Source organism: Astatotilapia calliptera, chromosome 8 (assembly GCF_900246225.1).
Source record: "Astatotilapia calliptera chromosome 8, fAstCal1.2, whole genome shotgun sequence".
Classification (NCBI taxonomy): domain Eukaryota; kingdom Metazoa; phylum Chordata; class Actinopteri; order Cichliformes; family Cichlidae; genus Astatotilapia; species Astatotilapia calliptera.
In genome coordinates, this window is record NC_039309.1 from 1676432 (window position 1) to 1701911 (window position 25480).

The window sequence follows — 25480 nt, forward strand, 5'->3', positions numbered from 1 at the left end:
TTGCATTGAAATCTGCTGCAGTGACCCGGTTACTGCGTTCACCAGATATCAACACAATTTCGATCCGTTCCTCACGTGTTAACCTCTTCGACATGTCAATGGCTGTGAACAAAGAGAAACTTGTAAATAACTCATGAAAGAATAAAGTTACGTTGAAACCAAGCACATCATTGTTTTTCTTGTGACATTACCAATAAGTGTGATGTGTCACATGACCCTCTTCCTATTGCAAAAACAAAAGTTGTATCCAAGATGGCCGACTTCTAAATGGCCACCATGGTCACCGCCCACCTTGAGGAGTTTGCCCCCTCACATATACTAATGTGCCACAAACAGGACTTTAATATCACCAACCATTCCCCTGTTATTACGCTGTATCCATATAAATGGCCCACCCTGTAGTATTACAAGTAGGAGCTCAGGCTTCTTCTTCTTTAAATTATTTATTGGTGGTTGGCAAACAGCAAAACGGTGCAATACTGCCACCAACTGGTTTGGAATGTGAACCAAAATGTTAACAAAATAAATAAATAAATTTTTACAAAAAAATTAAAAACCTCCCAAACAAATGAGTCTGCCATAAAAACCAAATATGGTCTGATAACTTTCCCTTCTCGAGTTCTTATGAAACAAATCAACCAAGCCCAGTTTCACTTTCATATCACCAAGCATATCAATTCTTCTCTCTGCATCATATTTCTGACAATGCATCAAAACATGTTCCGTTGTTTTTTCTTCTCTATTGCAGTCAAACTTTCCTTTGCGGGGTTCGGTATTGTTCAGATTCCAGGCTCAAAAGAATGCATCATTGACTGGGGAGTGATGAGCACCAGGTGAAGTGAATGAATTTAACGAGAGCTGCCAGCATGTTGAGCACCAATATAAGCCATGCATTTGCTGTCAGCTAGTTAACGGATACTGAGTTGATCTGTAAGCAGCTGGCAGTGTGTTGATACCAGCCTGCTGTAGCGGACCCTTAATCATGGTGCTTGTCTTTATGCTGAGGTTAGTTGTGCTGTTTGATGCTTGATGTCTCTTTTATAATTTAAGTTTTTTTTTTTTTAATATATATAAAACATGTTATATCTTTAACAGGGTTTCCTGGATTTGCTTCCTCCTTTTTGGCCGAGGTGCTTGCCTGCCTGTTTTAGTTAAAGGTAAGTCTTCCTGTCTAATCTCAAGAGTTAGTCTTGGAAATATAGCTGTAGCAGAACTGAACTACCCCCCCCCCCCCCCCCCTTTTTTTTTTTTTTTTCTCAGGAAACTGTAATTTTATACTTGACTGAAAAGCTTGGTCTGCTAAACCAAGTAATAGAAGGGTTTTCTTTCAGTGCTACTCAGAGCAAAATTTGCAAGAGCTTCATTGCAACTTGACAAGCTCAGTTTCAGTAAAAACTTATTTCTGCTTTCAGGTCAGTCTGGTGGCACTGGAAGATTGGGCCACCTTGGCTGGGTACCTGGTACTGGAGGGGTTGGTGCTGTCAGATGGTTCCCTGGAACTGGATTGCGTGGGGATGGTAGCACTGGATCTGTAAGAGTTGATACTGGTGACTGGGCCTCTGGTGCTGGCAGAGCTGGTGCTTTAAGTGTTGGCACAACTGGGGTTGGTCGTGACACCTCGGTTACTACAGGGCTTGGTGTTGGCAGCTCTGGTACTAGTGGGGTTGACGTTGGCAGTTCTGTTACTGCAGGCGTCGGTGCTGGTAGCTCTGGAGGGGTTGGATCTGCTGGCGGCTCCGGCTCTGGAAGGGTTGGTATTGGTGGCTTTACTGGATCCTCATTTTTTGCTGGCTTTCCATGGGTAAATGCTCCTACAGGGGGAGCTCCTTCCTCCTTTGACCCACAGGACTGGATGCCCTCTCAGACCTATCCTGACTTTAATGCCTGGTATACCTCTCAAGTGCCACTTGGCATGTTTATGGCTCCACCTGCATTGCCTTCATCCTACATCATCCAGAACGGCAATGGTTACCAGCGAGGAAGAGAAGCCTTTTCTTACTCCAAATACACTGACGATGTCTACAGCCCCTTTCCTCTAAGCCCTGTGCTGCCACACGATCCAGAAAGTGTCCCAGTGGTTGATTCTCAAAGGATAAAGGTTTGAGGTAAGGCACAGTTACGAACCAACTTGCTTAAATTTGGAGAAACATGTGTAGTGACTTTTTGTTCTTGCAGGTCAACTTGATGAGCTGAGCCTGGGCCTCCATGCATCATGTGGTCATTAAATGCACTATAACAACAAAATCTGTTCTCCAGTCTTTTACTGGGCAACCAGTCATTAGGTCAGCTTTGGGTTTTTGTGGACAATGTCAGACACTTTGACGTTTACACATTCAGCATAGCCCGACTCTGCCTTAACTGGCTGAACCTGACACCATCACGGTCAGAGGTGATGGGTAACAACTTTCTTTAAACTGGCTGATATGCATGGACACAAAGGTTGTCTTGCAGGTCACGTGATTCTGTCACATTGGATGAATGATGATGAAAAGCATAATGAAGTGAAAGGCAACACTAAAGCAACTACAACTCAAGACTTAAAATGGTGAGAATAACTCAAATGTACTGAAAATACTCAACCAAGACCCCAGATCCCAAAGTCAAACCATGGCCTGACAATTAAAGCTACAGTGTGTCAAAGTTTAACAGATGTCAGCAGCTTGCAGAATTCTACTGAATTACCTCCAGAAACTTATTTGCGTAAGCCTGGCTACAGTGGCGAGGATAACTTATTTTCATCTGTCAGAGACAACCTTAAATTTCAACTGTAGAAGGCAGTCAGTCCGCTGTTTACCTCAGCTTTCAGACGCAGCTGAACGATTTATCAGCGGGAAAGCGACTGTTAGGGCATTGGAGCCTAATGTTAGCGTATAACTGGCTGCTGTTATTTAGCTCTTGTCAGCTTTCCAGAGATGAGAGGGTCACGTGTCTGACCTGGGAGCGTGTTTTTGTGTTAGAGCTCTGACTTAAATGAAGACAACATTTTAATAAGGTGCCAGTGGCGTTCTCTTTCCTTGTGTTTGTGTGAAGGGGATAAAATGTAGGGTATGACTGTGCAGAATGAATCTAAATGTACCTTACGCAAACACCCGTGACTTCTTTCTCCTTTGGTTTGCACATTGCATCTCCGCTCTCTAGCACCACATACGTAAAACACCATTAGTTGCAAGGCAGATGTCCTTTCCCTCCACTGTATTCAGATATAGTGGCTTCCACAAACTGCCAACCCACTGATGTTTATTCTAGATTAATTATATGGGTCCGGTTAATGGAAGATGTAATTAGACACTTGTCTGTATATTTGAGTACAGTATCCTTTTTACTAAGAAATTACTGATTTTACATTATTTTCTTTGTTATATCATGAAGGCAGAAGAAATGAATCAAATCTACTCTATTTTATTCTAAGAGAGCGAATGAAAGGAGGCATGAGCACAATCCTGGCTGCTTTCTCCTGGAGATGAAAGAGTGTGTGTCACAAAGAGCTCTTAAGTGTGGTTGTCTGTTTCTCTGTGCAACCTTTCACCTCTGCTGCTGCAACATTTCTACATGTGGAACACAAGCTTCAAACAGGGGAAGCTGGTGCAATACTGAGCACTTGTTCTGTTTATTTAACAATGTTATCAAAGAAGGCACTAAGCTGACCAATGAGGTGTTGTAGTCACATCTTCATTATGTTAAACATAAGCATAGTGATGTGTGTTTGAGTGCACAGAGCTCTGAATGTAATGTGACAGAAGCACCTTCATAACTGAAACGTTGAATCAGCATTATGTATATAATAAGGGCCTCAATACAGAACCTTGTGGCACACCATAGGTGAGGGAAGTGGAAGATGACTGTACTTAAAACCTCAGCTTGGATAACAGATTCTGGTTATACTTCTTAGATTAAAATATATTACAGATATAAAGTTATATGCAGACGACAGCGTTTCATCGTGTCATCCTGCTGATTTATGAGCACAAACTTGGATAAATTTGTGATTTGCTCAGTTGCCTTGATGCTGCTGCTATAAACACTCAAGAGGTTTCACATAGTCCTGAACCTGATGGAGACTCCATATTGATATTGGGAACAGTGGAGCAGTTTTCACTGACTGAGTGCAGACTAACAACTGTTTAGAGCAATCTGAAGGCAACACAAACATCTCAAAGATCTGTTGCATATTCAAATGGAGTTTGGATTTCTGGCACTTCATCGCCTGGAAGAAGTTTTACTTCTTCAATTATCCAATTCAGGGTGCTTGTTAATTGTACATATTACTATTAAGATATTTCTCTCTGATTTCTGCCAGTGCTGGACCCACCCACTATGCATCATATGCTTTATTTCCAGAAGTTTCTGATTGGAGCAAATTCCAACTTCACAGCCTGTACATGGCTGATTACTGCAGGGAATAAGTGAGATTTGTGGGCATGCACTGGGCTGAAAATCAAGTTGTTGATGCAGTAGTTGAGCATTACACAGGCTGCAATAAACATGATCATGTGACTGTGCAACATGGTTTCTCTGCTTGTGTTTATTACGTGTCTGCCTCACACATGTAACATTTCAGTCTGGGCTGACTGATGTTCATCGGGTAGAAAGAGCTGCAGTTTTATAAAAGAGTGAAACATTTCCATAATGGCACAAACAGATTTCTGTGTTTGCTGCTAATAACCTGAAAAGTTTGTGGTTAATATGATTTTTGATTTTCAGCTTTTCCTGTTGTACATGTTTCTGAGAGATGGAGCACCACACTTTCAGCGCCATGCTGGACCCTGGTGTGCTGGGATTGGCTGCTCGGTGTCTGTCAGTAACTATTTAATAGCAGAGACATGTAAATACTTTGCATTACATTTTGAATCCACTACCTTAAAAGAGCTCCAATTTACAGACAGAAATGTCAAAAATGTTACAACTGTCCCCGGTCTCCCCTACTTCTAATTTATTTTCCCAAACCACGTGGAGCCGCAGTATAAGGACTAAGGAGCCGCGGCTCCGGACCCCTGATATATACCAACAACAGTGTACATCACTGTCACAGCATTGTCAGTTCAGCCTTTTCTATTATGTTTAACCCGAGTGACCGCCCGGTCAGCTGGTGGGTAACAGGCATCTCTAAAAATAAACAGAGTGAGTGGATTTAAGAAAGTCAGTGACTCAGGTGTGTCGCTTGGTTTGTCATCTGTTGTTGACTCTGGAGGAGACGTAGAAATTGTTTGTTTTAAATCTTAGTTGGGAAGGTTCCTGTTTCTAAAGTTTCTATTGTTTTAGTGCAGGTTTTTGATAATTCTGAGTGGATTTACACAGTACGGGTCAAAATGACCGCAACAAAATCAATGTCACTTTTTTGTTTTTCAACATAATACAAGGGTTCATTTCCAAAACTTGCTTATGAGCTTCAATTTGTAGCAGATCCACTATCACACAGCTGGAGCAGTCTCCAGTGGAGGTCAGTCCACTGCTGCCACCTGTGGCCAAGTACCACAGCCTACTGACACATCTGCACCTGCTGCTATGATCACAGTGAGTAGAGGCTGAGTGGCTGCACTAACCCCTGGTACATCTACTCACCAACATGTTGAAAGATGCAATCCCAGCAATGTGGATTGTCAACACTGAAAACAATCAGTAAGCAAAGACAACAGGGATCATTTTTTCTGTTTATTTAGCACCCACAACATTTGTAGTCGCCTTCTGCACAGGGGAAGTCCACACACACTGTGTGGTACCACTTTCCACAGAAGGTGCATTCAATCTGCAAGACTGAATGAGATCGTCAGAGTCATTGTCTGACTGTTTATTACTGATCACCTGCTGTACATTCACAGTAACTGCCATCTCCTTACACATGTTTATTAGATTAACCACACTTATACAGACTGTATAGAGACAGATATATAAAGGACACAGGCAGACTCTGCTTACAGGATGTGATGTGACAACACTAATGAAATATTGATGTGTCATATTTGTCCAAGGTGTATTTCATTGTCATGGAAAAAGAGAATATCAAAATCATGATGACCAATTGGAGTGGTGATTTCTATGACTTTGTGTATATAAATTGGAATTTTGTACAAATGTAGGCCAATAAAAAAATACATGATATCATTTCAATCATTTCAAAGGCTTATTTGCACGACGCACAAACGGACACAATTGAAAGGTACAAACGTGTTGTGCAGATGTGTGTCACAGGCTGATCTGGCTGTAGGCTGTGGCACTTGGCCAGAGGGGGCGCTGGTTGACTCGAGTCCATGTTAGTGCACAAAGCAAACTGCTCGCTTTACTCTTGCTGTCCTGTGAACAACATCGGCGTGGTGTTAATTGTTTGCTGTTTTCGCGATCGCGTCGCGCGTGAGGATATCACCAGGTAAACTCGCGACATTTTTAAACATTTTGTTGTTCAACAGCATCACGACGGACGGAGTGTGTTTGAGACAACCTCACAAGTGTCACAGGTGACACATTTGGCGGTTTTTTGCTGGTTTGTCGGTAGCAGCTCCTGAAACGTTATATACTGAAACTGCCACACATCTGTTCCACCAACGCCAGTAGATCTAAACGCCAGTAGATCTAAACGCCAGTAGATCTGGAACACCGGCCACGAAAGGGTTTTGTTTACAGCGTCCGCGTGACGTCAGAGTCAGCTGTGCCTCGCGCAAGCGCTGTCCGCGTGCACGCGCGTGTGTGGATGATTCAGCAGCAGCGGCTCGAGCTCTGAGCATGTGCGGCACAAACAGACTGCACGCGGACAAAAGGCGTTCACGTTAGCGTCTCCTCTCCGTCAGGGCGCGCGGAGGTGATCGTCGGCAGCGCGAGACCCGCCGAGCCCGGGAGGAGCATCCACAGGCCCCACAGCTCAGCGCCGTTTACCGGGACTCTTACCGCCGCCCGGCCTCCAGCACACCGCCAGCGGTCGGATATTACCTCGGCACAGCCCGGCTCACAGCCCCATTGCACCTCGGCTGTCTTCATCCAGCCGAGCTGCATATTTCCGCATTTCGGCGTCAGATGCTCCGAGTGGTTCGCAGGTGAGTGTGAGGAAACATCTGCTGAGAGGACGCACACACACACCCCACGTCCAGGCTGTGTGTGTGTGTGTGTGTGTGTGAGAGAGAGACCTGAGGGTCAGACAGAAGATCTGTTTCACAATCGATTAATTACTTAGATTTTCTGTCAGCTGGTCAGGTGTGTAACTTATCTGACGTCAGAAAAGGTTACGGGTTGTTTTTGATCATTTTGTCCTAAAGATAACGAGACTTGAGACAGTTTATTTTAATGAACTGATCGAACAATTAATCGATCAGTCGGTCTCTTTCCGGTGAAGCAATCACTCACACAGCTCAGAAAGTCTCACAGGACGGTGAAACTTTAGTTTGGTGTTGTTTCTAAGAGCCTGACGTCACACAGCAGTTATCATTACTGGTTAAACTAACCTGGTAAAAACATAACTGCTCGCTGTATTACTCAGATCAGCTGATTGATTAGTGTGCTGTTTATAAAACATCAGATGTTTTTACTGCAGCAAACCGTTTCTGTGAATCATTACTGGCTACTTTATTGGACTAATTGATTATTCAGTTAATCAATGCTCAGCTGATTTCTTTTATTGATCAGTTGGGTAAACGCTTGCCTACAAAGAGCCAATCAGCAGCTGATGTGGGAGTCATAACAGCCAATCAGATTCAGGCACAGAACAGACCGCTGAGGTGAAGTCACCAAACTTGGGCTCGATTCCAGTTTATTGTAGGAATGAAATGTCAAGTTGAATTCATTTATAAATCACACATTTGTTTATTTACTTTAAGCTCAAGTTCTGCCTCCTAACGAGCTGCAAGCACTAAGTTAATAACATGGACAGGTTCAGCTTCCCCTTTCTGAGTAAGTTTCATTCAGTGGATCCAGACGTGTGTGATGGTGATGATTTATTGACTGCTCGGTGCTAAAGCACACGGAGAGGAAACATGGAGTTTGATTTTCCCCGTCAGCATGAAGAGAAAGTACAGCAGGCCTCAGCAGTGAGTGTGATGGACGGCGGAGAGTCTAATGCATCATCCGGGCATTTAACCTGAGTCTTAAACTGGAGCACGAGCCCCGGAGTCTGCAGTCATGGAGGAAAGGCAGCGCGTGTACTGTGAAGTGAGCTGATGTGGGCTGGTCGGCAGAGTCAGGTGAAAGCAGCTGCAGAGGCGAGTCCCCTGCTGCTCTGTGGCGCTCTCGCTGCCAGCTTCAGCAGCTCTCTGAGGGAACCTGCTGACACCGAGACCGATGGCAGGAGTCCAGTCTGTCCGCCCATCTGTCTCTCTGTGTGGCGTTTCCACCCGGCTGGACTTCATTCCTGCCTTTCTCCTCCTCGCCCTCTCCCTCGGGCTCTCCCCGAAGAGCCCGACGGATAACGGAGAGGGGATGAGTCACAGCACAGAAAACAGAAGCCCTGCTGGTGCTTTCATTAGTTTTGTGCCTCCTGTTCAGGTTTTTGTTCACATACCAATGAAACCGAAGCTAGTTTCATAGACGGGTCCCGGCCTTTTGTGTCTGTAGCCCGCTCTCACCCCCGAGGAAGACAAAGGAGCTGCAGAGGGAGGAGTTTGGATCCAGCTGATCAAACATTAATTGTTTCCAGACTGTTGGATGAATAATTGAAGTGGAAGGTGTAGTCCTACCTGCAGCCTGAGCAGGTTTAACTTTGCTGTTTCAAAGTCGTTTCCTCAGGCTAATGTTTTCCATCAGGCCTTCAGCACAGATGGCACAGTTAGTGTCCTCTGTGGGCTGGCAAATCAAGATAGTGGAGTCCCCGTGTTAGATGAAAACAAGTTTGTGTGTGCGTGTTGGAGGCCGAGCCGCTCTGCTGGGGTTTGGATGGAGGTCACCTTGGTGTCGACCCAAAGATTAAAATCGTGCTTGCTGAGGCAGCATTTTGTAACGTGTTGTGTATCAATGAAAGAAAATGAGCATTTAACTCCAATTTTAATTTTTTTAAAAGGAATTCCCCCCAAAGGTCAGCGTTACATCTGACCTCTGATTTGATCTCAGTCCTCATCATCCTGTGTCATCTTTGTAAATGAAATCTGAGCTTTTTGTTTCACTGGTGGAAACTTTCTTCTGCATGTCGGAGCTCAAATCGCAGCTCTGGTCGTGCGTTGGTGCCAAGCTAATGCTAACAGCGGATGGCGGTGTCTCTCTGTGCAATCCTCGTCCTCCGCTGTGAGCTTGTTGGAGCGATATCTGATGCCCTCTCCGTCTGTGCTGATGGAGGTCAGCAGCAGGAAATGTTTGGTGAATCTGTGGATCTCTAGCTGGGTGGTGTCTGCCTGCTGCTTCCTCACTGATCAGATCATGTGAGCCGAGCTCGGCGAGGACGAGCGTGGAGGAAACGGAACATGTAAACAAAGGCTGATGTAGTGATGTAAGTGTAGTTATTGATGCAGAAACAAATTACATCAGGACATGAGAAGGGTTCATGTAGAAAATTCATTCCTTTTAAAGAAAATCAGTGAGACTGACTCCAAGAAGCCAGAAATCTTTATTTATTGAATTCATTTTTTAACTGCTTAGAAGAAATGAACCCAAAAACAGAAGAAAATACAATCTCTGAAAAACGAGCAGTAAAAAGAATATATGTCTGGAAATAAAGTGGAAATTGACTTAAAAATATTATTAAAAAGCATGAAAAACGAATCTAAAATTAAATTAATGGGAAATAAAAATTACTTTTTAAATCAAACGTGGCCGAAAAATATGAAGTAAATATTTCCTAATAAATACTGAAACATTCTCTGATCAAACTTTATTGACACAGAGGCGATAAACGCAGATCGAGTCAGAGAACAGCAGAAACCAATCAAAACATAAATATTTATTTATTTTTAATACGACTAAAAATAAAACAAAACATAATAAAAACAAAAAAGAAAAATTCAAAGATTAAAAAATAAAGTTTTAAAAGAAATGTAATAAAATTAAATGACAAAATCAGATGATCACACGCTAAATAAAAGAAAACAGAATAAATGATAAAGTACAATAAAATATTATTCATTATATAATATGAATGTAATAATAAGTAAAATAGCATCAGTTTCCCTCCACAGATCCATGTCAGGCTCACAGAGGACCTGTTGAGTTAGTAACGAGTCGCTTTCTTCAGATAGATGAAACGTGTTGTTTCTCAGAGGGAGACTCTGACGGGCTCTTCCTGTTTGGGGGAGAAAATACTGAAATATTAACATTAGATTTTATATCTCTTTCAGTCTTTTGAAAGAGCTGAAGAGACGAGCACAGAAAGCTGTCGATGCTTTAAACAACGACCAGCACAAACACATTTGTTTATGAAAATGACGAGAATCTCCTCCTGGATCCTCGCTGCCGTCACCGCCCGCTGGAGACCAGTCAGACCTGAAATCCCACGACACCGTCATCAGTGTGACTTCAGACTGAAAACTGTGGGAAAAGTTTACACATCCTCCGTGTGTGTCTGTGTTGGACGAGGGTGTGTTTGTTGGTCTAACAGCCACCCGGGCGGGGCTCTCCTGCTGTGTGTTTGCCTGCGTGGAGGTGGTAGAACCTCAGGCAGTTAATAGTTGACACAAGGCAGGATGATCCAGGAACTCACGTTCACGCCACGTTCTGATCCTACCATCTGAATGTTGCCATGTTTCCACGTCTGGTGTTAAACGTGCTGAGCCTGTGAACCGCAGCCTCAGCTTCCTGTTCTCAGCTGAGTGGGTCCCACTCAGTGGGGTCTGCAGCTGCTGCAGCCCTGTTTCATGTGCTGTGTGTTCAGAGAAGCTCTTCTGCAACCTGCCTCCATTCATGTGCATATTAAAATGCTAATTATTTAAAATAGTTTTTGCTGTTTTGATCAGTTTTTCGTATTTTTGAATAAATGTAAATTTTGTGCATAATGTTAATTTGTTGTTAAACTGGTTTAGGTGAATGTAGGAAAATAAATACACAATAAATGACTAAACTCCTCATATAACTCCAATATTTTCCAACAGCTGCATAGTTGGTAGCAGCATATGAATAGAAACAAAGCAATAAGCTGTCATCAAAAATGAGCTAAATATAATAATAATAATAATAATTCACAAAACAACAGCCAGCAAAGCTGCACGTCAGGCTTTTTGTCCATCACACACATGAATGTTACAGCCTTTAAAATAATAAAGTAAATGAGGTCAGAGTTTTATTAAATTCGTATCTTTCCTGCGTGGAGCGCAGTAATGCGTGCGAGCCCGCCTCTTTCTTTACTGCCCGAGTATCTGGGCTAACAGCGTGGACATCAGGCCTGCAAGAAACCTGCTGCTGAGTCTGTGCGGATCGAATGATGACTCTCACGGCCTGCATCCGAGCGGCAGCCATGAATAATAAAACGGCTCGGCTAAATGTGGCTCTGTTGTTTTGATGGGGAGCCATCCTGACTGAGGATGAGTCAGAAACCACACCGTGACCTGGACTGACGGAGAAACGATGACTCACTCTGACTTCAGGCTTCATTAGAGAGCCGCTTTCTTACGACAAATTGACAGTCTGGCTCATGTTTAAATGTCATGTCTGTTTAATTCACATGAGCTTGAGATGTGTAGGTCACTTAAACAGGGTTTTATATGTCTGGAAGATTAGTGCAGCTTTTTTGTGCTCAGTGATGGAGGCAGGGCGGAGGAGGAGGTAATGTTAGTCTGCCCTGAGCCAATAACATCTGTCCTCGGGTGATCTGCACGCACGGACGTGGAAATAAAGAGTCTGAGCTACAGCTCAGGAGCATTGTTATTGTTCTAACCGTGCAGACGTGATTATCAGGCTGCCATGTTTATCTGCGCTGCCTGCTTCTCAGCAGTCCTGTCCTCATTACCCATAAGGCTTTGCTGTTTGGGGTCAGTTTCATTTGGCACAGTTGGTAAATTTACAGCTGTCCACTGTAAATAAAGGACGGATGTTTTCTCTTGTTGTTCTTTTGGAGCCAGAAGTGACCATATTTGGACAAGAGGGCGGAGTCCCTGTTTTCTTGCTAATGCTAGTTAGCCTGGTTAGCAAGCTGCGTCTACAGACTGTGCAAGCGTAACGCAGACACAGTTACCTGCTAATTAGTGCTCAGCAACATCCAAATAATAAAACACTGGAGCTCGGACTTCTTGGACGCTCTGAGTTCACAGCAGCCATATTATTAATCAGCTAATTGCATTAGAAGGAAAGGCTAGCAGACCGCTAGCAGCTAAAGTCACTTGTGCCGCCATCTACCTGCATAATAAGTGAGATTTAATAAAGAACTAGCTTTAGAGCTAGCTACATTCATATCAGGCTGTAAATGTGTTTATTAGCGAGCCACAAGTGGACATTAGAAGAACTACAGTTTTTGTTGATGCACATGAAGTAGTTCATCACCAGCTGGTGGGACTCCTGAAAGCTCGAGGAGCTCAGATATGTCCTGCTGTTTTTCCTCACCTGGACAGACGTGGGGAACCCCAGCAGCAGAGTTCAGATAAACCTGTGAGTGTTTCTGGTGTAACAACAGCAGCAAGCGTGTCCTCGTGAGTGCAGTTGCATCACATCTGGCCTTTAAACCCTCCACAGCAGCACACAGTTCTCTTTATCTTTAAGAAGGCTCAGAGGCAGAGCGTTCACATGCAGTCTCTCCTGTTGTTATTTGAAGCAATTTAATAGGTCAAATATTACATAACAGACTCAGGCACTGAACGTAACGTGTGAATGAGGTGTTGTTTTTTAGCATCTTACAGAGAAGGTTTTATTGACACATTCGTTTATGCAGGCAGGCCAGTGAAGTGAAGCTTTGTTTCCCGTGTAACTAACAGTTACATGCAAAACACAGGAAAACTTTAAATAATGTTCTGCACTGTACAGATTATTACCCTTTGCAAAATAAAATGAAAATTCAAATGTAAACCTTACTTTTTGTTTTTTGAAACTCAAGTTATGTGTAGTAAAAGTAGCATTTCTCTAATTATAGTCTTTAGATTCCATATGACGTGAAAAATAAGAGGACCTAAACTCGAACCCTGAGGAACTCCGCTGTTTTATATTTTGTCCACCGGCTGCTGGTGGTGATGTGATGTGTTCAGTTTAGCCTTGTAATCAATGTAAAATAGAAAAATACCCTGCGATACCTTCTTTTGTTGTGCTTGTTGGTCAGGCTGAGAGTAACAATTGACTGATTATGGAAGATGATCCTGCTGCAGGAGCTGCAGATTCATTAAAATTCTCTCCTTTTAATGGATCGTCTTACTTTTTGTGACTTTTTGTACTTGCTGTCAAAGATTTGTGGTGTCACGTTTCGTGCACGCAGCAAGCTGCATCCACACCATCTGTTGTGTCGCGGGTCCATCTGTGAGCTCTGCTCCAGCAGCTTTTGGCCTTTCTCACTCCGAGTGTGAATGAAATCTGACCCCGTGGAGCGGAAACGTTCACCTGAGAATCTGAGAGAGAGCGCCGTCTGTCAGGAGACGACGAGGTCGTCGTTCCTGTGAAATAAACCCAGACGGGCAGAGTCCGGACTCTCGGACGTCTGACTCAGAACTCATCTTTAAGAAGTTATTGGCCAATGTCTGAATTTGTATAAAACAGTGATGAGTTTTGGCCCTGCTTCATTATACATGAAGTATTCTTTGGTTTGTGGCATGCATGGGTGCTTTTTGGTGGGTTTGGGGATTTCGATAAACCATAAATGAATATATTCCTTTATAATCTCCAGATTATTTGATGATGCCAATACTGACTGTTTGCAGCGGACCCCCTGCTCAGGACAGCGGTCCACAGTGATAAGTAAAGTAGCTGCGTGCATCCTGGCTGAACTGATTTCAGATTAATCGTTGTAGGACCTGCGTCCACATATGTGGACGTCACATTTTGGGTTATTTAGACCAAAATACTCAATTTTGCTCTACAAGGGCCTGATATCCACTTACGAGGACATTATGCTGCTACTGTTCTATCAAAATTTTAAATGCATATCCTCGTATGTGGCTCCTTTTCTCTTAGAAACAAAAATCAGGTGGAAAAAAAAAATCAAATTTGTTTTTATATTCATCGGGTCCCAATCAGCCTAAATATCAAAGAGAAATTAAAAATGCTGCTGTGGAAGAGTTCGGGTCTTAGGAGGTTAAAGATGGACGTGTTTGACCTTTCCTGGCCGTCTCGCCGCCAGCCCTCGATTCCTCTCAGCTGAGTGAGCGGAGAACTGGAGCATGAAGACATCGATAGCTCAGAGCATGGCTGCATGGATGTACAGTAGAGGAAGAGGAGGGGGAGTAAGAGCAGGGGGGAGTCAAAGGAGGAGGCGGCGGCTGGTGAAGGGAAACAAAAGATGCTGTTTCATCTAGATTTTCACTTCACAGTTATAATTTTTCTGTAACATCCAAAGTTTGTGCAGATATGGAATTAAAACCATCTCAGACACGAGACCTCGCAGTGTAGCTACGCCCTCAGCGTGCGTGCTCTCGTTCTCTGACGGTTTTCCATTCAGTTACAGAGCTGAGTATGTTCTAGTATGTTTGTCTCGGCTGTCCATTAATCACATCCGTCTGGATTCACAGAGGCGCTCAGCACCTGTTTGTAGCTGCAGATGTCTTTTCTGATCGTTTCACTGATTGTTGGAGCTTCAGAAGATAAACGCTGGATGCTGATTCCCAGCAGCTCTGTTTTCTGGCTCATCTTCTGTGAACTGCATTAGTGAAAGTGACTCATAAGCACAGTACAGTCAGTCTCGGGCTCAGATCACCCCGGTATCCTTCATGGATACGCTCTGTCGATAAGAAAGCCGTCAAGGTCAGGACACGTAAGCAGCACTCGGGCTTCTCTGCAGATTTCAGATCCAGACTCGGAGTTTAATGGAGAGCTGCTCAGATCATTTCCAGCTCTGTGTTCGTATCCTGGGCCTCCAGAAACAGCTTTGCATCACTGACACTTTTAAAACTTCCTTTCATGCAAAGTCTGTTTTCTATATAAATGAATGAAGGTAACTGCCGGTCCATGATTCACTGGCTTCAGCTCCAACACGAGCAGCTCAGATTCACCGATGATGGCAGACACCTCAGCACTCAAACGTCGTCTTTGGGGGGAAAAGCTGCACGTTTGGTACGGAGCCCACAGGAAGCTGCAGCTGAAATGGTGCAAAGTTCCGACTGGTTTGCAGTGAATTAAGTTACGTAAACTGGAACAATGGAGCAAACGTGGAGCTGCCTGTAATCCAGCCTCAGAGGGAGTGCTGTATTTCTCAAAGCCCACTTTTAACTGTGCATTAGTCCACTTGTGCTCTGCTAACACTACGTGTGGGAATTTGAAGGATACGGGCGTCTGTAGTTTTTGGTGCTGAGAATGGTTTTTATCTTTGCTCTCGTGAGGTTTGCTGCTGTAATCAGAGTTCACTCGTTTCTTATCCAAACGAACAAACAGCGAGTTGACTTTACACCTGGATTTTCATTCATTAATTCAAATGGACTCTGTGGCTCACAGCCAAACAGCCGAGGCCTTATCCACACCGCTCACACTCTGAGCTGACTTATCCTCCGTGTGTTTGCTTCTCTTATCTTAAACACACTTGTTCATCCGGCTTAAATCTCTCCTGTAAGTCATCCAGCAGCCTGACACCAAACTGGATTATGTGTGAGGCTTTAAAGACCCACGCAGAGAGGTCGGGGAACACCAGCGAGCGCTGACGCGGCAGGTCGTTGGTGCAGTGCACGAGAGGAGGTGAGGGAACCGACTGGACTTTCCTCGTCGCGGCTCACATGCAGACACTTTGGCACCGTGTTTGTTCAGCATGTACCACTTCAGATAGGCTGCACGGTGTCTTTATCTTGTGTGTTCAGTTATCTAACATGTGTCCTGGACTGTGGACAGTGACCACGATGTAAAACTACTACAGCTGTGTTTTTGATTGATAAGCACTCGTTTTGATCCGTTCGGACACAAAGGTTATTGCTGAATGGGAACTAATGGTTGAGAGAATCATCAGTCATAAATCAGAGGTTCAGGAACCACTGTGAAACACTGTGATAAAGGGCCCGTGTTTCATTTCCAGCCCCACGTTTTTGTTCCTGAACCCTATGAAGGTAGCTTTGCATGATTCACAGTTGGAAATAAGCCTTTTTCCTCTCATGCTGGACCTTGCTGAACTCAGTTGTGTCTGAAAACCGCACTTCCCTGTTATCCAACTTTCTTCTGACAGACTTTTCTTTGTAAACTTGAGATATGAACATCAGGTGGGCGGAGCTTGTGAGTGATCCCCTCTCTGAGGTCACACGGAGTCAACAATAGAACAAGCAGTGCACAGTTGTGTGTTTTGAGTAGTGTGCAGTCTGAGCATAAACAGCTCACTGTTTGAAACTCTGGCATGTTTAATATGAATGTTTGTACAGGAACCATGAAGTGTTCGGAGCATCAGTGCCAGCACAACACTGTCAAACATTCTGTGGGTCGGGATTGTTGCTCAGCTCAGTTTCAACTTGAAGAGAATCCAAATTAACAAGAGGCCCAGTGATGGAGAGATGCTGATAAATAACACAGGATGAAGAGAGAGAGAGACACAGTGTGCAGACACAGACGAGAGCGAGGAGAGAGGATCTCATTATGATTCTGCCCTGACCTCGTTCATCAGTCTTCATTCCTCCTGTGTGTCCTTGGTATCGCAGCAGTGCTTCTGCTGCAGTACAGCTGCACTCAGTCCTGCTCGCAGCACTTCAGAGGACTTTACACCAGCTTACATTCAATGCTTCAAGTCGTGGATTTGTCCTTTGTCCACCAAAGAGAAGTCGAGTCCCCACAAAGTGACTGACAGTTTTATGTCCCCACAACATTGGTAATACAAACGTACACACGCACACACACGCACACAGGAGGACAGTACTGCTGCAGGCTTTGTGACATCATCATGACTGGAGTTTTTGAGGACGTGGCTACGTGTCAGTCAATGTGACACAAGTGTAGAAAAACTCCCACCTGAACAGTTAATCGGTCTTCATCCCTAATCTCACCAGCCTGCAGCTGAAGCAGCACATGAATCATGTGACCTTAATCTGGACGTTAACCTTTTCACACTTATTTACCATCAGATGATGAAAACATCAGCGCTGCCCTGGTTACCTTTTTTAGCTCCACAGTAATAGTCCAAGCTTTGCCTTTGTGAGCACAACTCAACTACCTCGCAAGCTAACGGAAGCCATGGTTACCATTGTTTACACCCCCATGCTAACGTTAGCGCAGCACTCAACCAGCAAACAGCAGCGAGGGCACCCTTAGAGGAGCTCCTGGTGGGTGGACACCACACTGATCCACCAGGCGACCTCATGTGCCACCTTTCCATCACTCGTGACCATGACACACTTAAACTTCCCCCACAGAAATTCATCCTCAAAGCAGAAGCAGTAAAGCGAACCTGCTGCTGGAAAAAGTGGATTTAGTATTATATTTACATTGATGATGATGAGAGCGTTGGAAAGTCTGCCTCACAGCGGCGCTGTGCACAGAGTCTTCTACCTGAATTATTCATAAACCTTTATTCTGTGGATAAAATAAGAGTGTCTCATAAATGCAGTACTATACAGATGAAGTGAACGGATACACGATGGTGCCTCACTGAGGCGCTTTGCTCTCTGGCCACAGTGACGGTGACGTCCAGCTGTGCCCGAGTTCATCGTTCTTTACCAGCTGTGAGTGTTTGATGGGAAGCTGTGAGTCAGCTTTCTGCAGCATCTCTTTCTTCACATCAGTGACAGCAAACATGTTCTCAGTTTAGAGGTGAGACTTGATGCTGAATAATGTTGTTACTGTGAGGGAAGCACGTGGCCGCGCGGCCTAAAGCGCGGCGAGCCTTCGGGCCGTGCAGATGATCCAGCAGCTGGCCGCTGAAGTCACAAGCTCTTCGGCGGTCTCGCCTTACCTACCTCGCTCCTCCATGAGCACATCAGCTGTTTGATTTCAGGCCTCCAGAAAAGCTCGTGATGCTCAGTCGAGTTGAGGGCGAGCTCGGAGGGACGGTTCTGGTTTTAGCATCAGCGCAACGTGAGAGGGAGGCTTCGCTCCGACGCCAGAGTAACTGGCTGTAAATGACTCGTCGGTCTGTAATCTGTGCAACGTGTCTCGCGAAGGAGATCAAGTCATTTCCTTGTGACAGTGTGCAAAGTGACTTTGATGCGTCTTTATGTATCCCAGTAAAAAGTGCCATTGAAGGCCAAGAGGGCAAATCTAACAGCTCAGAGCTATAAGGATATTTGAGAGTGATTATAATGCACACTAATGTAGAGTCAGTGATACTTATAAACTGGTGGATCAGGAGTGTTCGGAGGTCTGACCAACACCAGCATGTGATGGAGGCTGTGTGGGCTCAGGAACACAGGTGTGTGGGTCCTGACAGAGTGAAGAGAATCGTCTCCTTCCAAAGAACAAAGTTATAAAATCAGAAGTTTTCATGCATTTTAAAGAGTAATTTAGCTGCTGCTGCTTCTTTAATTTGATCAACACATTTGTGATGATGTTTTATTTACGTTTTATTTTCTTGTCTAGTAGTACACAGTCACCCTGACCTTTATTTTGAAAGTTCAGTCATTTGTAACCATGTGATCCGTGGTTCGCCCGCTGCCTCTCGTCCCACGCTCAGCTGATCCAGAGCCTGCAGCAGAGTTCAGCCACTTTTAAACTTTTTCATCTATATAAATGATTTGTTTGATTATTTGAGCTCTGCAACAGCAGCTGCTGTCTGTGTTTGCAGCATTTAAAACCGTGACGTTCCTGAGCTCTGAGTGCTGACTCCGTGTTTGCTCTGCATTCCTTTCCAGTTGAAACGAGAGTCTCCTAAACTTAATTAAGATGCAGGAACCAGTGAGGCTACACCCTGTGGTCACATGTCTGTGTCTGTGGGAATTACTCACATGCACTCGTGTGTGTGTGTGTGTTGACACATTTGAGTTATGTGTACTGAACTCTTGTCGCTGTGGTTTTATGAACTTCTGCAACCAGATACACAAACCTGCGACCTGCTGCTGCAAGACTTCATGCAGCAGCAGGTCGCAGGTTTGTGTCCCTGCAGTTTCCCGGCCTCTGGATTTGCATGCAGTCTTACCTGTGTGTGTGTGTGTGTGTGTGTGTGTGAGAGATGGGTGTGGCATACCATTAATGTGTGTCTGTGTGCAGGAACAGCAGACTGTTTTTATTAGGGGCGGAGTGCATTTAAGCATTATCTCCACGCCAGCCCAAACACACACGCGCACACACACACGAGCCGGCGGCGCTGAAGCTGCAGAGCGATCAGCTGCCACATGTTTCAGCTGTTAATCACTGGCAGGAGTCAGAGCTGCTCCTCTCCGGATTTTTCCGCTCCCTCAGGGCTGTAATTTAGTTTCTGTGCAGACGCCGCAGCTCGGCTCTCTGCAGGAGGGCGGAGCCTGTCGGCTTCACACCTTCATTATATTTCATCGGGGTAGCTGACGTCATTGGTGCTGAGAAACTTCTGGAAATTTGCAGCATGCATCATCATCACCAAAATGAATGAAACTGTTGTCTTTGTTCAGCAGGTTCAGTCTGGGCTCAGCTGTGGATGCTGACTGGGATTTAAAACCTGCCAACATGTTTGTTAGCAAGCAAACTTCAGCAAACTCTTAAACTTAGCTGGTTTATTGTTCTACCCACGTCAAGGACTAATCCCAAAGTGTAGGCCGGGGACCCCTGATGGGTCGAGAAGGTACTGCAGGTGACCGACAGTAATAACAGTTTTATGGCTTCAAAACATGAATGAAAACACAACAAGGAGTTGTTCATTTAAACAGTCCTGCAGCACTAACACGTATCTACAGTTAAATCCATTTTTCACTTTGTTTGAAAAAAACACACAATAGCTTTTATTTATAATACAGCGAGCCTCGCAGGTGGAAACATATTAAAAAATAAGGATCACAAACTGAGCTCTGCAGATTTCAGAAACTGAATTGTTTGCAAAAAACAAGTTTTGGACGCTGGTTTATCTTCACGCTGTCAGTGCACGACACACGTGCAGCTCCGTGTTTCTGCACGCGCATCACAGATGGTGTCATGTCAAGCTAACAATGCTAATGCTATAAAAGCAGCCTATCACGTAGCTGCTGTGGAGCAGAGCGACCAGCAGAAACTCAGACGACCACTTTCAGCGACTGTTTCTGGAGAGTCAGAGGGAACGGTTGGTGTTATGAATACCAACATATGTGTGGGCTCAGCGGGGGCCAGGAGGGGGGGCGGGAAGGCTAAAAATACACGTTTGGAGTAAACATGCGTCCATCTCACCTCCATCAGGACTGAACCCACATCGAGGCTCGGAGGCTTCTTCCTGTAACGTTGCCGTTCAAACCTGCAGTCTGTAATCAGGGTGTCTGAAAGCTCTGCTGTGCCACAGCACCGCGTGAGAGTTACCCATCTATCCACCCAGTCATCATCCACGTATTTGTTATTGATCTTATTTCTTACTGTGTAATCTTTTGCTTTTTTAAATCTTTGTACAGCACTTTGGCCAACATTTTGTTGTTATTAAATGTGCTTTATGAATAAAGTTCCACAGCACAGCTCCACAGTGTCACTCGAGCCTGTAAAGTTCAATCCCTGAACCTTCTGTAGTGATTCTTCCTCAGAAACTTTCTTTAAACCAGGAGAAAAGTTTGCTCTTAATGGGAAACTGAATATGGTGACCTCATGGAGGCGGGCTTTCCTTTACCATCAGAGGGATCATGTGATCACCCAGTGTGGGCTGCCAGGCTTTTTTTATATCTCACCAAAGTGTCCCAGGCTGCTGCAGCTTTGTCCTGATCCTGCAGCTCTGCTCAGTGAGGAGCGCCTGCAGACGCTGCGCTGAGAGCTGCTTTGTTGTGCTTCAGAGAAACCGCAGCAAACGGGCGTTTGAAAGGTTTTCCAGTAAAGGTCCTTCGTAGCTCTACATGGAAGCGTTCTCTGAACTGGTTCTTGCTTTGCGTGATAACAAAGCTCCACCTGCAGCCTGTCGGTCTGCACTGAAACACAAGTGTCACACAGACAAAGCTGCAAAGTGCACGTGAAGCTAACCGAGGGAACCTCGCAGGACTCGTTTGACTCCACGTGTCCAAACTTTGCTGCTGAAATTTGTCTTTTTTGTTTTTCTTTGGAAAACAATTTAAAACATTTTTTAATTTAATCAAATTTCATCACTGAGAGTTTTAGAAGAATAGTTTTCAGAACAGTTGACCTTTCTGAGGTCGTGACCTTTAACATCATCTTTTCCTGTCTTCTGTCCAGATCCTCTGACTCTGTGTCTCCATGGTGAAGTGGGCGGGGTTTGATGTCAGCCCCTCATCTCGTCGACCCTCCCGCCATGCCCACCATGGTCTCTAGGTTGCCCAAGTTTGGTTCTCGGCCCAGATCTCAGACGGCTCCCGCCGCCACCGCCGCTGTCAGCACCAGCGCTGCTGCTGCTGCTGCCGCCAGCGCCGGCACCCGCCTCACCAACGGGTTCTACCACCACCCTGGACCATCAGGGGGCAACGGCGCCCTAACGGCGCCCCCGTCCTCGGCTAAACAGAATGGATTTATCCGAGTGCCGAGTTCGATTTCTGTGAAATTGAGGAGAGAAAATGGATTGATGGTGGACGGCGGCGGTGATGGGGAGAGGGCGTGGAGCCGGGGGAAGGGCGGGTGGAATCGCAGCAGCGTCCAGCAGTTTTACTCCCAGCGTGACGCCAAAAAAGCAGCCTCTGTGGAAAAGGGGCGTGGCTTTGGCCTGCCTGTGCCATCATCATCATCGCCGTCTCCACAGTCCAGCCCCAGCACGCCTCCTGCTTCCAAAATCAGATCCAACAAACTGAGTCCATCAGGGCCGACCAACGGAGCCAAACACGCCCTGAACGGCGTTTCGGGGCCCAAACCGCGGCCCGGACCCAGCAGCTCTCTGAGACGGCCTCAGAGTTTCCTCTCTCGTGCCGGCGGTTCTGGTCCTGGATCTCGAGCTGGTTCCCCGTTCCAGAAGAAGACTCCAGCCAACCGCTCGTACTCCAGCGACAGCCTCGGCTCCGCTGTCTCCGTCCGGCTCACTGAAGACGATCGCTTTCGCTCACGGAGCCTCACCCAGGTCCGACGGCAGCCCTCCCCCACCCTCACTCCTTCCTCCGCCTCCTCCTCGTCCCTCCCTCAGTCCCCCTCCACCAGCAGGGCTCCACCTAAAGGCAGCCTGCTGAAACCACCTTCAGCGAGGTCGGGGGTCCCCTCCCTCCTGCCTCCATCTGCCTTAAAGAAACCTCTCCTACCCAGCCTGAGCCCCACCTCCAGGCCCAGTGGCATCAGCTACAAGATGTCACGCCCAACACTCATCAAGCAGTCCCGCCCACTGCGAGCGACGACGGCCAATCAGTGTGTAGACGACCAAGGACTGAGCAGACGGAAGGACTCTGTAGAGACGCCTTCGACGACAGAAAACAGCCCAGGTTCAGCTTTTAACTCTTTATTTTACCCACAGCTTTTTATTTTTGTCTGTTTGTAGTTTCTCTCTAACAGCTGCTCGTCCTCCTCCAGAAAACACTCCAGAGGCTCCGGACGCAGAGGAGCTGCTGGCAGAGCCTGCATCCCAGGCAGAGGTGTCGATTTTAGGGGAGACGCTGGAGGACATGTCCCTGTCTTCCACCTCCTCTCTGGATAGAAACGACACCAGTCAGGAGTACATGGACGACTTTGACAACCTCGGTGAGATCAGATTTCTTATTTTATATAGATGTCAGTAAATTAGAATAATATCCGACTTCACGGCGACGCTTGTCTGCTGTTTGCAGGAAACGGAGGCGTCGGCATCCTGCTGCTCTCCTCCAAAAACGAGGAAGACGACTCCGGGCTCGACCAATCGTGCGCCAGGTTTGATGACGACAAGGTGGTCGCTAATTGTGTCACCAAGGCGACCGGGCTGTGTTTTCTGGATGATGGTATCGACTGGAGCAGCGTGAGACTCACAGGTGAGTTTTATGAGGAGCAGGAGGGAGGAGAAAAAGTGTCGAGACGACTGCTTAAAAAAAAAAATCCTGCTTGTGTTCAGGTGAACGAGGAGACCATCAGCTGACCCAACTCTCCCGCCGGAGACGGTCCAGTCAGCCGGACTACCACGAGCAGGTAGCGCCATTAAACCCATACAAAGAACTTTCTATCCACCAATCAGAAGGAGCTATCAGTGCCCACAGCAGCAGCTCTCTTTATAAAACCACAGTCTGCCAACCTATCAGCTAATGCTGTGGCTTAGCCTGTGCTAGCGGCCATATTCCTTGTAATTTTGGGCCAACACTTCCTGTTACATTTGCCAGATTTTGTTTTTTAATTAGAGAAATCAATAAAAGCCAGTAGGCTGCTTCATTTGTATGAAAAAATAGAGTCTAACAGCACAAACACAGTCCGGAGGTCCAGTTCAGGGACTCCAGTTAGCTGAGGTGAAGCTAGCAGACAGCTAGCAGCTACAGCCGCCTGTGTCACCATTCACCTGTCAGTCAAAGAGGCCACACCCCTAATAATGCAGACTTTAAGCCTTAAAACAGTTTAAAAAGGTGAGTTGTGAAAACAGTTGATATGAAGAGTTTCTGTATGAGGCCGTCAGCATGTTTCTTTCTGCTGTAGAGCTTTAACACTGAGTCAGCCTCTAGTGGACATTAGAGGAACTGCAGGCTTTGATATCAGCACAGGAGGATGCTGCTTGGCCTCACCCTGCCTTCAGCCTCACCTCATAGACCCACTTCAGATATTTAGCCTCTTGAATTGTCACAGTTTCCTCCATTTGTCAAACCTTAAACCCATTTCCAGAAACATGACATAATCTTTGAGTCATACTTTGACCTGACTCACAGCTCAGCTGCAGCAGGTGAAAGCAGCCCCACACGTGGACAGTTAACAGGCAGGGTGTAGACGTGGTTTCTGTCCCTGAAAGCCGGGCGAGGCAGGACGCTGTTGGGAAAGACAGAGGAGGACGTCTGTCCTGCTCTCATCTGCAGTCATGAACGTTTAATAAAAGCTGAAAAACTCCACGTGGTCTGAATCAAACATGTCCGTCCCCTCTGCAGGGCGGCTCGTCCCTGGACCTGTCCCCCTCCGACAGCTGCGGGTCCGGGGGCACCTACATGTGGGACGAGGAGGGTCTGGAGCCCCTGGGGGGCGTCGCCACAACCGCGTCCATTCACACCAGCAGCAACACCACCCACCACATCGGGAGCTTCGACTCCGACCTCAACAGCATCGTAAGGACAAACCTGCAGCTCACACACATTTGCCCCCAACCTTCCTCCAGGCTGGTTTGTAGTTTGGATGATTTCGTGGCAGCGCAGCAGAGAAATGACAAAGAGGAGCGTTTAACATTCAGGAGGCGTCTGCTGTGCTGCTCCGCTGAGGTTTGCTTCCACAGAGACGGCACAATGGAGACGCTTCATCGTGATGGAGTCACGTGTCAGATTAGCACAAAGTTTTTAAAGTCTGAGCTCGAGGCCTCTCAGGGGAGCTCAAAAAACAGCTTCACTCAGACTGATCTTGTGTTTTGATTTCATTGATTTGAAATGTCCAAAGTTTAGTCAGAGTTCATGTTTAACCCACAGTTTCATTTATCAAACTGAAAATCAGACATTTTAATCTCACGATGAACGCTGGTGTCACGTTTCAGCTCATCTAAGTCTGCAGGAAGTCCTCTGGCTCCCTCTTGTGTCCACTCTGTGAGTTACACTCACGGCCGATCAGATGTCCTGTTCTTCTTCTTGTTCTGCCCTTTCTTCATTTCTCGATTATATATATTTATATTATATATATTTACATCATGTTGTTGTTGTTCCTTTTATTCTTTGTACTCCTCTTTAGTCTCGTCCTCACTCCACCTTTCTTCTTCTTCTTCTTCTTCTTCTGATTCTTCTTCTGATTCTTCTTCTACAGTTGAAGGGATGTTAAAGGTTCCCTCACTGTTTATACTCCCTTAAATCCAGCTGCGGTTTCTGTATTTGTGGTCAGGAGTTTATTTTTTACTCCGCAGTGACACGTCCAGTGTTCAGCATCTCTCTCTCTTGACCTTCCTCATGCATCCTTTCTATTTTTGAACAATATCAGACATTTATTCAGTAAAGTTTGTCTCCAGCTTCCAGTGTCCACTGAAACTTTACAGACACTGATGTTCATGAGATGATGAGAGAAGCTGGAAGCTCCCATTCTTCTCACGGTTTTCCAGTTTTAAGAGCATCTCTGCTAAAGTCCGACTGGTTTATCGGTATTATGGACCGTAATGGTTACAGATGTATGTGTCGGTGTCAGCTTGTATAACAGCCAATAAATGAAACCTTATAACGTGGATAAAAACACCGTTCGACCATGTTATCAGTGCGGATGTTGCATAATTTATCCACCAGAGGGCACTCTGCAACCTCCCTGATGAAAACACAACAACCAGCTGAAATAAATAAATAAATAAACTGGCACAGGAAACAGGAAGTCAGTTTAAACATCCTGTATCTGTGCGGCTTAAACGCCACCCGGCCATTCTGCT

At 45.7% G+C, this 25480-nt stretch overlaps 2 protein-coding genes across 5 annotated transcripts in view; both read left to right on the plus strand.

The window, feature by feature from the left end:
- Positions 1-887: 887 nt before the first annotated feature.
- Positions 888-2244, plus strand: LOC113027825 (WAG22 antigen-like). Its single transcript, XM_026177645.1, has 4 exons — positions 888-1005; positions 1096-1157; positions 1413-2105; positions 2176-2244. The coding sequence occupies exons 1-3, from the start codon at positions 983-985 to the stop codon at positions 2102-2104; spliced, it is 777 nt and encodes a 258-aa protein (XP_026033430.1). The 5' UTR covers positions 888-982; the 3' UTR covers position 2105; positions 2176-2244.
- A 4360-nt stretch (positions 2245-6604) lies between these two features.
- The window catches only part of LOC113027958 (serine-rich coiled-coil domain-containing protein 2-like), a 48936-nt gene continuing 30060 nt past the window's right edge, over positions 6605-25480 (plus strand). Inside the window, exons 1-6 of one of the 4 annotated variants that reach the window (XM_026177825.1) lie at positions 6605-7022; positions 21235-22415; positions 22504-22671; positions 22758-22934; positions 23015-23088; positions 24024-24197. In XM_026177825.1, the coding sequence (XP_026033610.1) occupies positions 21278-22415; positions 22504-22671; positions 22758-22934; positions 23015-23088; positions 24024-24197 (1731 nt within the window). In that variant the 5' untranslated portion in view covers positions 6605-7022; positions 21235-21277. Of the gene's footprint in view, positions 7023-7674; positions 7873-21234; positions 22416-22503; positions 22672-22757; positions 22935-23014; positions 23089-24023; positions 24198-25480 lie in introns of those variants that run through there. The other 3 variants (XM_026177824.1, XM_026177822.1, XM_026177823.1) reach the window with 3 other exon arrangements.